Source organism: Juglans regia, chromosome 3 (assembly GCF_001411555.2).
Source record: "Juglans regia cultivar Chandler chromosome 3, Walnut 2.0, whole genome shotgun sequence".
Taxonomy (NCBI): Eukaryota; Viridiplantae; Streptophyta; class Magnoliopsida; order Fagales; family Juglandaceae; genus Juglans; species Juglans regia.
The window spans coordinates 16,260,244-16,273,356 of NC_049903.1; the positions used below are offsets into that span (position 1 = coordinate 16,260,244).

At 37.1% G+C, this 13,113-nt stretch overlaps 1 protein-coding gene across 1 annotated transcript; it reads right to left on the bottom strand.

Moving 5' to 3' along the window:
• Positions 1-4,838: 4,838 nt before the first annotated feature.
• LOC109018061 (berberine bridge enzyme-like 18) lies at positions 4,839-6,453 on the bottom strand. The gene has a single exon (XM_019000252.2). It carries the CDS (start codon positions 6,447-6,449, stop codon positions 4,839-4,841), a length of 1,611 nt encoding a protein of 536 aa, XP_018855797.2. The 5' UTR covers positions 6,450-6,453.
• Between the last annotated feature and the right edge of the window lie 6,660 nt (positions 6,454-13,113).

The following is a 13,113-nucleotide window of genomic DNA, read 5'->3' on the forward strand; positions in this document are numbered from 1 at the left end:
GTTGGTGTGAAAAGGTTTGTGATTTGATTGATCTCCAAGTGCAGCAGTGGAAGGAATCTTTTCTCCAAGAGCTCATCACCCAGCAGGAAATTGATGATATTAAATCAATACCAATTAGCCTTGGGGGGAGAGAGGACCAACTAGTTTGGCAATTTACTACAAATGGGAGATATACTGTCAAGAGTGGATATCACCTCAGTAAAAGTTTGGAGTGTAGCCTAGAAGGGGAGACCTCAGGCAAAGCCAAGGAAGAACAAGCTTGGAAGGCTATTTGGAAGTTGAGAGTACCCACTGCTACCAAAATGTTTTTATGGAGAGCATGCAAGGAGGCCTTACCAACTTTAGCAAATCTGAGAAGGAGGAAAGTTGTGGAAAATAGTTCATGTCTGATCTGTAAGCAAGAGCCAGAAACTTCTAAACATGTTCTGTGGGGCTGCATTGCTGCAAAGGATGTGTGGGGTCAGGGAGTGAAAAAGGTGCAAAAACTATCCTTTCAAAGTGATTTCATCTTTGATATCTGGTCAAGACTGGTAGAGATACTTAGTTTAGAGGAACTTGAAGAAGTGGCAGCTACTATGAGGGGCATATGGACTAGAAGGAACAATACTCTTCATGGTAAAGATTTCAAACATCCAAATGCTCTCCACCAACTGGCCAAGGCAGATTGGTATCATACAAGGAAACTCTTACAGAGAAGCTAGTTCTCAAGCTCCCAGCTCACGTAGGGACTCCAAAGTGGTCAAAGCCTGAGGTTGGGTCCTATAAAGTCAACTGGGACGTGGTTGTAAATCAAAAGGAAGGGCACATAGAAATTGGAGTGCTCATTAGAGATCACCAAGGTTTCTTTATTGGAAGCCTACAGTCACACAGATCCTTCAAAGGAATCCTTTTCGATGCTGAAGCCTATGGCATACTCCTAGCAGCAGGTTTTTGCAAAGAGTTTGGCATAACACATTGTCTGTTGGAGGGGGATTCAAAGCAAGTAGTGGATTTAATGAATCCTCACACAAAAAACTGGAGTTTGGGTGGCTGCCTGGTGGAAGATGCAAGGGTGGTACTTAACTCCTTTGCTTGTTGGTCAATGGTTCATACATACCGTGATGCAAACATGGCAGCACATCATCTAGCAAAATCTGCTCTTGAATGCACAGAGGATCTATATGATCTTGAAACTTGTCCCTCATGTATCTTATCTATTGCCACAAAAGAATTGAGGTAGTTGTATTACTAGATTTCTGAGTGTGAATTGATGTAATTGGCACTTATGTTTAATGAGATCAGTTTCTTTTATAACAAAAAAAGAGAATTGTTAGAAATAGGGACATTGTGTTCCATGAAAACCAGCACATAGGAACTGAAGCTTCCTCAACATCAAGATAGCATAGTTCCTATACTCCAAATACTACACCATTACAATTTGCCACAGATAATGAGGATGTACGGGATCTAGATCTAGAAGCAAAACAAGAAGCTCATGGTGTCAAGCAGGGGGAGCAAGAACCCTCTCCACCAGAAGCCGGTGTACCACCACAGGGGTTAGATGGTGATGAACCTCCTTTGGTTGATGAAGCTCGACCAAGAAGATCGGCAAGAGGCCGCCTACTGATTCCATTGAAGATATATCTGGAATCAGACTATATTATGCTTATTGATGAGGGGGAGTTAGAGAGCTTCCAAGAAGTTCAAAATCATGCTGATAGAATTCTATGGGTGCAGGTAATGCAAGAAGAGATGAATTCTTTGCAGAAAAATCAGACTTATGACTTGGTGAAATTCTTGAATGAAAGAAAATGGGTGTTCAAGTTGAAGAAAGATGGTATAGGAAAGCTGATACAGCACAAGGCCAGATTGGTTGTCAAATGATTCCAACAGAAGAATGGAATCAACTTTGACAAGATATTTTCTCCGGTGGTGAAGATGATGTCAATCCGGATTGGTAGCCAGCTTGAATTTAGAACTAGACCAGATAGATATGAAGATAGCCTTTCTCCATGGAAATTTGGAGGAGGAAATCTATATGAAGCAACTAGAAAAGTTTGAAGCTCCAGGGAAAGATCACTTAGTCTGCAAACTAAAGATGAGTCCAGAAGTTCGACTCATTCATGATGAGTCATGGTTACAATAGTATTGTTGCAGATCAGTGTGTCTATGTTCGAAGATTCCAAGATGAAAAGTTTGTCATACTCTTTCTTTACGTTGATGATATGTTAATCATTGGTGAGGATAGGTCCATGGTTAACAAACGAAAGAAGAAACTATCCAAATCCTTTGACATGAAGGACTTAAGCCCCAGCACTGCAAATTTTGGGCATACAGATTGTTCTTGATAAGAAAACTAAAAGGGTGTGGCTATCACAACAAAAATATGTTGAACGAGTTACCAGACGTTTCAACATGGGAGATGCTAAGCCAGTCAATACTCCACTTGCTAACCACTTCAAGTTGAGCAAGAGCTCGTATCCTTCTTCAAAGAAAAAGATTGAAGAGATGGAAACAGTCCCCTACACTTCAGCAGTAGAAATCCTGATGTATGCAATGGTTTGTACCAGACTAGATATTGCTCCTGTTATAGGCATGATGAGCAAATTCCTTTCAAACTCAGGAAATGATCATTGGGAAGCAATCAAGTGGATTATCAAGTACCTGAAAGGTACATTGAAGATGCGCTTGTACTTTGGGGGAGCTAAACCAGTTTTGGAAGGCTATACTGATTCAGATATGGCAAGAGATCTGGATAGCAGGAAATCCACTTCAGGGTTTCTCTTCACCTTTGCAGGAGGAGCTATCTCTTGGTAGTCCAAATTGCAGAAGTGTGTTACTTTATCTACAACAGAGGCAGAATACATTGCCCCAGCAGAGACTGGGAAAGAGATGTTGTGGATGAAGTATTTTCTCCAAGAACTAGGGGTTAGTTAAGAAGACTACAAAGTACATTGTGATAGTCAAAGTGCTCTAGACTTGAGCAATTCAATGTACCATTCATGCACCAAGCATATTGATATCCGCTATCATTAGATATGTGAAGCGATGGAACAATAGTTATTGAAGCTTGTGAAGATCCATACGAAAGAGAATCTAACAGACATGTTGACTAGGGTAGTTACAAGTGAGAAGCTTAAGTTATGCAGAGACATAGCTGGAATGGATAGCATCTAGGTAGATGGGCATGGAGGGGGAGAATTGTTGAAGTCCATGCCCATACCTGAGCAGTCCACAATGGTTGTTTAGGGCTCAGCAAGTAACTGCATTTGGAGTTACCAATTGAATGCAAATTAAATGCATTCATACTAATATTTGCCTATAAATTGAGGCTCCCAGCGACAGCCTCAGACACACCAAGGAAGAAGAGAAAACAGAGAGAGCTAGGACAACTCTAAGAGAAAATAAGAGAGTTGAGTTGAGTGGAGTGTGATCCTCCACTTCTGTAATATTTTCTTGTGTTCCACTATTTATTAGTGAAGCTCTTTTCTGTGGATGTAGGCAGTTGCCGAACCACGTTAAATTCTTGGTGTCACTGAATGCATGGGTGTGTTCTTTTATTTTCATTTTTATTCATTTCGCTGTGTTGATTTCCCCAATAGAATTGGCACCAGTTAACACAACGTAACTTGTCAGTGTTGTCACTTTTCTTCACCAAATTTCTTTTGTGTAAATTTTGGATTCTTTCTAAATATTCAGAAATACATACATACATACGTCTATATATCTATATATACATATATGCATACATATATACATGATATGGATAGATCACACACAGACACGTGTGGATATAATATCAATAGTAGTCATTATAAGAAAACTATTTATTTATGGTCGGATATTTCTTGGGAAATTGATTATTTCCTGCTAAAATAAGTTAATTTGTTTTCATTGCAAATAATCATTATCGTTTCAAATAATCCGTTATAAATGCTCGTTTTGATTCTACTTCAAGACTTTATTAATTTTAAAGTAGTTCTCGTACAGCCTTTTCTTTAAGAAGAAGCAGCTTAATTAATTTATTTTAATTGGCAATGCTTTAATTTAGAATTCTAGGTTGTAAAATACACTCAAGTATATATGGATATATAGAGCTCGTATTTTTATCGAATATTATTTTTGTATATATCAAATTATAAGCCACCTAATCATTTATTTTAATCGCAATTAATTTATCCATAGAAATATATTAGACAATGATCGTGGAATTTTTCCACCTTCTGCTAACCATATGTCAAATTTTTGTTGAAAGGAAAGCATTTTTTAGTGGTGTGCTTCTTGTGACCAGCAATTGTCAGAGACCTTTTATGTAGCTCTAAATATTATATATAATCGAGCTAAGGCCTCCTTGATAATGATATAAAATGAGATGAGATAAGATGATTTTAGATGAGTTGAATAAAATATTATTAGAATATTATTTTTTAATATTATTATTATTTTAGAATTTAAAAAAGTTAAATTGTTTATTACATTTTGAGAAGAAATTTGAAAAAATTATAAGGATCAGATGAAATGATAGATTTATGTATCTAAACGAGGCTAAGAGCTGATTAGTGATGTAATTGAGTATCATTAATTCATAACCACCAAACCAACATATCAAAATATATAATTGACGTAAACGAAAACTATATATATATTATTAATGGAACATAAACATGTCACAAAATACAATATTTATTTTTCTTTATATACATATATATATATACGCATCATCATCAGCAGACTATATGCCTCAATTTGTGGAAACCCTTTATGATATGTGCTTATTAAATGGAATAATAGGTAAAACATGATAGAGAGGATTTATTGTTGAGTACAATATCTTCGGTAATTAAAATCACCTCTGATCACTAAGATGAAAGAGCTGGGATGCTTTGTTCATTCCTGAAGAAATTAGTGGGATCGACCATGGTCTTCACATGAACCAACCTGTTAAAGTTGCTCTTGAAATATTTAGTACCCCATATACTTGCCCGTCTATAGCTTGTGTTGCCTTCCTTACTATTTGTTTCTATGTCAAGGTCCCTATAATTGATGTATGCAGCTCTCGGAGATTTTGAAACATAGGCAGCCATGTAACTGTAAAGCCTTCTGATCCAACTTATATGTCTCTTGGATGCCGCAATTCCTTCTTCTTCCCAATACACCAAGTGTTGGATTTTGTAGATGTTCCCAACTCTATGTGGGAAAGGAATTGCAGATTCTGAGATTTCACTCATTCTTCCCCCATACAGACTCAGGATCAATTCTGCTTCCTCGGCCTCTTTTTGGTAAAATCTCTCCCAAATCCCTTCCAAGCCAACTTCTGGAATAGGTTCCATCACGTAGTCAGATTTTGCTTTGAAAAAAGTTGGTCTTGTCAGAGGAGTCCTGCTTAGCAGTACATCCAAGGATTCCCCACTTGGAAACCCCGCGAAGTAGAGGGTAGATTCAATCCAGCTCATTTCAGTGCAATCTTCTCTTACCAAACCCAGTTCTGGGAAGCTCTCTTGCATCAATGAAAGGAGATTATCTATCCCTCCGAGATACAAGGAATTAAATGAAGCTTGTATTGTTCTCCTCCCTTCTTGGCTAGAATTAGCAGCACTTAAGCTGACGCGAATGAATAGGTCTTCATCAAGCTTGTCTGCAACATATTGCCACCGATGAACAAGCTTGGTTGCATTTTGTTCCAAGTTCCTATTAACTGTGAATACAGTCACAGTTGATGGAACATGAACCAGCTTGATTTTCCACGCAACAATGACTCCAAAGCTGGCCCCTCCTCCTCCTCGAATGGCCCAAAATAGATCTTCTCCCATGGATTCTCTGTCAAGGATTCTGCCCTTAACATCAATCATTTGGGCGTCAACAATATTATCTGCAGCAAGGCCATATTTGCGCAACATGGTGACGTACCCTCCCCCACTGAAGTGTCCACCAACACCCACAGTCGGGCAAACTCCCGCCGGAAAGCCAAAGTTTCTACTTTTCTCGGCAATCCTATAGTATACTTCACCGATGGTGGCACCGGCTTCTACCCATGCAGTGCCATTTTCTACATCAACATTGATTGAACGAAGATTTATCAGATCGATTATGACAAATGGAACATATGAAACATAAGAAAGGCCCTCATAATCATGACCACCGCTTCTAACTCTTATTTGCATGCCATATTTTTGGGAACACTTAATGGTTGCTTGAATTTGGGAGACATGCAATGGCGTAATAATGACTAGAGGTTTCGGGGTGGCTGGTGTTGAGAATCTAGGATTTCGTATGGAGAATTCCAATACAGATGAATATGAGGAATTGAATGGGGTGTAAATGACTTGAGAAATTGAGGAGGTGGAGTTTCCAGCATGAAGGGTCAGGCATTGAAGGAAGTCTTCATGAGTGTGAGCCGAAGTTGCCCATAAAAATGAGAAAAGAAGTGTAATAACAAATGGAATAAGCACTGAAGAGCTAACGGGCTTCATTTTTGTTTGTGGTTCTGTGCTAAAAATAGGATGCGAGCTTCCTTATTTATAGTGTTATGAGGAGATATAGTATACGTTATTTGTTGAATACTTGCAAATTTCGTACATAGAAAGAGAGAAAATTCGCAGCTATCGTGCACGTAGTAATTCCCAAATTGCATGGTATTTGTTGGAATATACAAACTCAAATTGAAGCTTTGGAGTTGAAGTCAAAAGAAGCTAAACAGAAAAGTGAAGTCAGAGTGCAAAATGAGATAATTCCAAATAATAGTGAAATTAAATCCAAATGCAAATGTGATAATTAGTTAGAGTGTTAAGTGAATATCTTCTGTAAAGTGAAGTTAGTTAGCATACGTGTCTATAAATAGAAAGGTTGTAAAGGTATTATGCATTCAATTCTGAAGAATAATAAATTCACATTGAATTTTTGTTCTCAATCTTTAGTTTACATTTCAAGTTCTCTGTTCTTCTCAATCTTGAAGTTACAGAATTTTACATGGTATCATCATCCATAAACATTCCGCTGCCCTCTTGATTTTTCTTTTACAATTCTTGTTTTCGTTTCTTCTGCTTCTATGGCAGAATCCTCTAATAATAATTTTTCTGAAAATTCTTCTTTTCCTTTGGGGAATCCATCTGATGATTCCTCAAGTCACTACTACTTGCATCCATCTGATAATCCTGGAGCCCTTCTTGTATCTGAAATATTTTCTGGTGACAACTATGTGGCTTGGAGTCAGTCCATCACAATTGCTCTCACAGTCAAGAACAAAGTTGCCTTCATCGATGGGAGTTTGCCTCAGCCTAATTCTACTAATTCTCGACTTAAGATTGCTTGGTTGCGAGCCAACAATCTTGTGCTTTCTTGGCTAATGAATTCCATTGCAAAGAAAATTCGAGGTAGTCTTCTTTATTTCAATAGTGCTGCTGACATCTGGAATGAGTTAAAGATTCGATACCTGCGTAGTGATGGTCCAAGAGTATTTGCCTTAGAGAAATCCTTAAGTTCTATCTCTCAAGGCTCAAATTCAGTCACTGAGTATTTTAGTGCTTTCAAAGCACTATGGGATGAACATATTAGTTATCGTCCCCTTCCAACTTGTAATTGTGGATTTTTGGAAAAATGTACCTATGCAGTATTGAAGAATCTTGCTGATCAACAAGAAGCTGACTATATCATGAAATTCTTGATTGGTCTGCATGATTCTTTTTCAGCAATTCGAAGCCAGCTATTGCTTCTTTCTCCATTACCATCAATGTGAAAAGTTTTCTCTTTATTGATACAAGAAGAGAGCCAACGTTCCTTAACTAATGCAGTGCATATCCCCCTTGATTCTCATGCTATGGCTGCTGCACAACCATCTACACAAACATATTCAAATGCTGTTAAGTTCAGCAAAGTCAAAGGCAAATCAGATGTCATTTGTTCCCATTGTGGATTCTCTGGACATCTTGTAGATAAGTGTTTTCAGCTTATAGGTTATCCACCAGGTTGGAAAGGGCCTCGAGGAAAGAGAATTAATTCCACACGATTGTCCAATGCAAACATGGCATCTTCTATGGAGCAAAACTTAAATAACCCAACTATGTTTTTTTCTCAAGAGCAAATATAGATTTGATCACTCTTTCCAATAGTCTATCCACTTCTTCTATCAATCCTAATCCTGCAGTTAACACTGCCTCTACATCAGGTAATAACTCCATCCTTTGTTTAGCTAATGCCTCCTTAAATCACATCTCTTCTTGGATATTAGATACTGGAGCAACAGATCACATGATATGTTCTCCTCATCTGTTCACATCCATAAAAATCCCAAACAAACCCTCTTCAGTCCATTTACCAAATGGTCATTTAGTTCCCATCATTTTTACTGGTACTGTTAAAATCTCACCTGATTTAACTTTACACAATGCCCTTTATGTTCCTTCTTTTCATGTCAATCTCATTTCTGCTTCTAGGTTGACTAAAGAAAATTCTGTTGCCTTGTTTTTCTTTCAATCTAAATGTGTATTGCAGGACCTCAGCAAATGGAGGATGATTGGGCTTGCTGAAGTCAGAAATGGCCTGTATTACCTCATCAACCTTTCTGCTGCTACACAGAAGGAAATTCCTGGTTCAAACAGCTCTTTCTTGGCTAACACATCTACCATTAGTCCTAACATATGGCATTTTCGGTTGGGACATTTATCTTCTGCCAAACTAAAACTCATTAGTTCTATTGATCCTTCTGTAAAAATATCTCACAAACATGTTTGTGAGATCTGTCCTCTAGCAAAACAAAAGAAGCTGTCTTTTCCTGTATCACAAAGCAATTCAAATAAAGCTTTTCAATTAGTACATTGTGATATTTGGGGTCCTTTTTCCACTATCTCACATTCTGGCCATAAATTCTTTCTTACTATTGTGGATGATCATACACGTTTTACTTGGCTTTTTCTTATGAAACCAAAATCAGAAACTCGAGTTTTACTAGCTAACTTCATTACATATGTTCAAACTTAGTTTGATTCTCAAATACAAACCTTTAGAACAGACAATGGCCAAGAATTCAATATGCCTTCTTTTTATCAAAGAAAATGGTATAATACATCAGCTATCATGTGTAGAAACTCCTGAGCAAAATGGTAGAGTTGAGAGAAAATATCAGCATTTGCTAAATGTTGCTAGAGCCCTTCTTTTTCAATCTAAACTACCTTTAACATACTGGACTGAGTGTGTATTGATAGCAACACATCTCATAAATCGAACCCCCTCATCTGTGCTAGATAATAACACACCATATGCTCTCCTTTTTCACAAATCTCCAGCCTATAACTATCTTAAAGCCTTTGGCTGTTTGTGTTTTGCCAGCACAATCCATACCAGTCGAAGTAAGTTTCATCCAAGAGCCTCAAAATGCTTATTTCTTGGGTATCCACCAAATATCAAGGGATACAAAGTGCTTGATCTCCTTACCCTTAAAATCTTTGTTTCCAGAAATGTCATATTTCATGAGAACATTTTTCCTTCTCTTCCAAACTCTACTCACACACCTTTTGTTTTTCCTGATTTTCCCCCAATACATGACTTCACAGTACCCATTAATCCACCAAATCCACATTCTGCAATTCCAGAACCTCCTACTTCACAGAATCAATTGCTTTGTGAAGTACCAGAATCTATAACTTCACAAAATCTCTCTTCTGCTATTCCAACACCTATTACTTCACAGATTAATCTTGAAAATGTAAGCCTTCGAAGATCTGAAAGAATAAGGAATCCTCCTTCATATTTGCAGCATTTTCATTGTGGTAATATGGCTCACTCTACTTCAACATCTCAAAAATCTCCTAGCTGCTGCATTCCTTCTTCTGGTAAGCCATACCCTCTTGCTCATTTTCTTTCAACACATAAATTGTCACCTAGACATGCAGCGTTCACTTCTGCTGTATCATCTATTTCTGAGCCTAAGACATTCAAACAAGCCAATTCTTCTCCACATTAGCAAGCAGCCATGTTAAATGAGATCAAAGCTCTTGAATTAAATAAAACATGGGAACTTGCAATATTACCTCCAAATAAGGTTGCCATTGGATGTAAGTGGGTATATCGTGTTAAATTCAAAGCTGATGGCACAATTGATCGATACAAGGCTAGATTAGTAGCAAAAGGCTACACCCAACAAGAAGGCCTTGATTATTTTGACACATTCTCACCTGTAGCTAAGATGACAACAGTGAGAACATTGTTATCCATTGCTGCCATTAAGAATTGGCATTTACACCAACTTGATGTAAACAATGCTTTTGTTCATGGAGATTTAAATGAAGAGGTGTATATGCAACTACCACCAGGGTATTCTTCACCAACTGATCCGAGAGTTTGCAAACTCAAAAAGAGCCTATATGGTCTAAAGCAGGCCTCAAGACAATGGTTTTCCAAATTGTCATCTTCTCTACTTCAATTTGGTTTTATTCAAGGGAAGTCTGACTCCTCTCTATTCATCAAGCATAATTCAAACAGTTTTATAGCACTCTTGATTTATGTTGATGATGTGATTCTTGCTTCTAATAATCTTGCTGATATAGTCAATGTCAAAAGGTTCTTACACGACTCTTTCACTATAAAAGACTTGGGAGAACTAAAGTACTTCTTGGGGATAGAAGTGGCTCGATCAACCAAAGGCATAACTTTATGTCAACGAAAATATGCCTTAGATATCTTGCAAGATAGTGGTTTTTCAGGTTGTAAACCTGTGGCATTTCCTATGGAGTCTACATTAAAACTGAGTGCAAATGACTCATCTCCACCTTTGACAGATCCTGCACAATACAAAAGATTAGTGGGCAGGCTATTGTACCTCACTATAACTAGACCTGACCTATCCTACTCAGTCCAAGCACTAAGCCAGTTCATGGCTAATCCTAGTAGTAATCATCTTCAAGCTGCTGAAAGAGTCCTCAGATATATCAAAGCAACACCAGGCCAAGGTATTTTTCTGTCTGCACATTCCCCTCTTCATCTAAAAGCCTACTCAGATAGTGATTGGGGTGGTTGTATTGACACTAGAAAGAGTATCACTGGATTCACAGTGTTTCTTGGTGACTCTCTTATATCATGGAAATCAAAGAAACAGCCAACAGTTAGTCGATCCTCAGCTGAGTCTGAATACAGAGCTCTAGCCTCTACCACATGTGAACTACAATGGTTGATCTACTTGCTAGCTGACTTAAAGGTCCCTCATCCACAGGCTATTCTGCTTTATACAGACATCAAACCAGCTTCTGACATTGCATCAAACCCTGTCCAACATGAAAGAACAAAGCACATCCAACTAGACTGCCATTTGGTCCGAGAAAAATTGCAAGAAGGTTTGATCAAGATCATTCACATCCCATCCAAACATCAGCTGGCAGATATTCTAATTAAACCACTTGGTTCCCTCAGTTTCCATCATCTGATCCGCAAGATGGGAATGATCAATATACATTCTCATCTTGAGGGGGGGGTGTTGGAATATACAAACTCAAATTGAAGCTTTGGAGTTGAAGTCAAAAGAAGCTAAACAGAAAAGTGAAGTCAGAGTGCAAAATGAGATAATTCCAAATAATAGTGAAATTAAATCCAAATGCAAATGTGATAATTAGTTAGAGTGTTAAGTGAATATCTTCTGTAAAGTGAAGTTAGTTAGCATACGTGTCTATAAATAGAAAGGTTGTAAAGGTATTATGCATTCAATTCTGAAGAATAATAAATTCACATTGAATTTTTGTTCTCAATCTTTAGTTTACATTTCAAGTTCTCTGTTCTTCTCAATCTTGAAGTTACAAAATTTTACAGTATTTGACAAAACATAGAACTTTGACAAACTTAATTGTACGTCGTGAGTACGTACTTTTCTTCAGCAAATTAATTGTCTTGCATGAATGCATGGGGCTAATTAATTAATCTGGACTGTTCGATATAATATATATCGACCTGCGTGATCATGTATGTTTCAGACCATAATGTCGGGTTTATTTTTGACATTCTAGTTTAATATGGGGTCAAAACACGAGCCATGCGGTGGAATAGTCAAAGCTCAGCCTCCGAAAATGTCACGATCTTTCCCTATCTAATGAAGATTCTAAAATCTAAGGGACATTACCATCTTAATTTCTTTCTTTTCATTATTTTATTTTTTATTTTTTGAAAGGATTACCATCTTAATTAATTAGTTCAAACTAACCCGGTACGTGTAGTGAAAATAAGTTTAAAATAGTAATTAATTAATAAATCATTTTTTTTGCTGAATTATCTATTATTTTTTACGATGATCATTCAAAGAGATCAACAATCTGATCTGCCTTTGCTCATTAGGACTTTGACAAACTTAATTGTCGTGAGTACGTACTTTTCTTCAGTAAATTAATTGTCTTGCATGCATGCATGGGTCTAATTAATTATGGACTCTTCGATATATATAACGGCCTGCGTGTCGCGTGATCATGTATGTTTCAGATTTCACGACCGTAATGTCGATCGGTTTATTTTTGCAAGAAACATTATAGTTTGATATGGGGTCAAAACAACGCTAATTACGTACGTCGTGGAATTCTACGTACTTAGCCATGCGGTGGAATAGTCAAAGCTCAGCCTTCGAAAATGTCACGATCTTCCTATTTAACGAAAATTCTAAAAGGGACATTACCATCTTTATTTCTTTTTGAAAGGATTACCATCTTAAGTTCGAACTAACCCGGTACGTGTAGTAAAAATAAGTTTAAAATAGTAATTAATTAATAAATCATTTTTTTGCCGAATTAACTAATTAGGACTTTGATGTACGTTTGAAGCGTAATTTCGCGTGCCGCGTGGATCATTAACCACCATAAGAGATTTGATTTTTAGGGACAAAATTTGTTATCCTAAAGGTTTTTTTTGGAGACGAAAATTATATTTCGATAAATATCCATTCGAATAAGATATTTTGTGATGAACAAAATCGTCATAAAACGGAAAACCGTTCGAATGGAAGAAAATAGATTCGAACATGGAATTGATGTATGTTCAATCAGTATATAATATGTTCGAATAATAATATTGACGGGAAATTAATTTATTTTTTTCGAGAAAAGTTAATAACTGTTCGAACTTAAATTTCTTTGTTCAAACGGATATTTTTTTTCCATTAATTTGTTTATT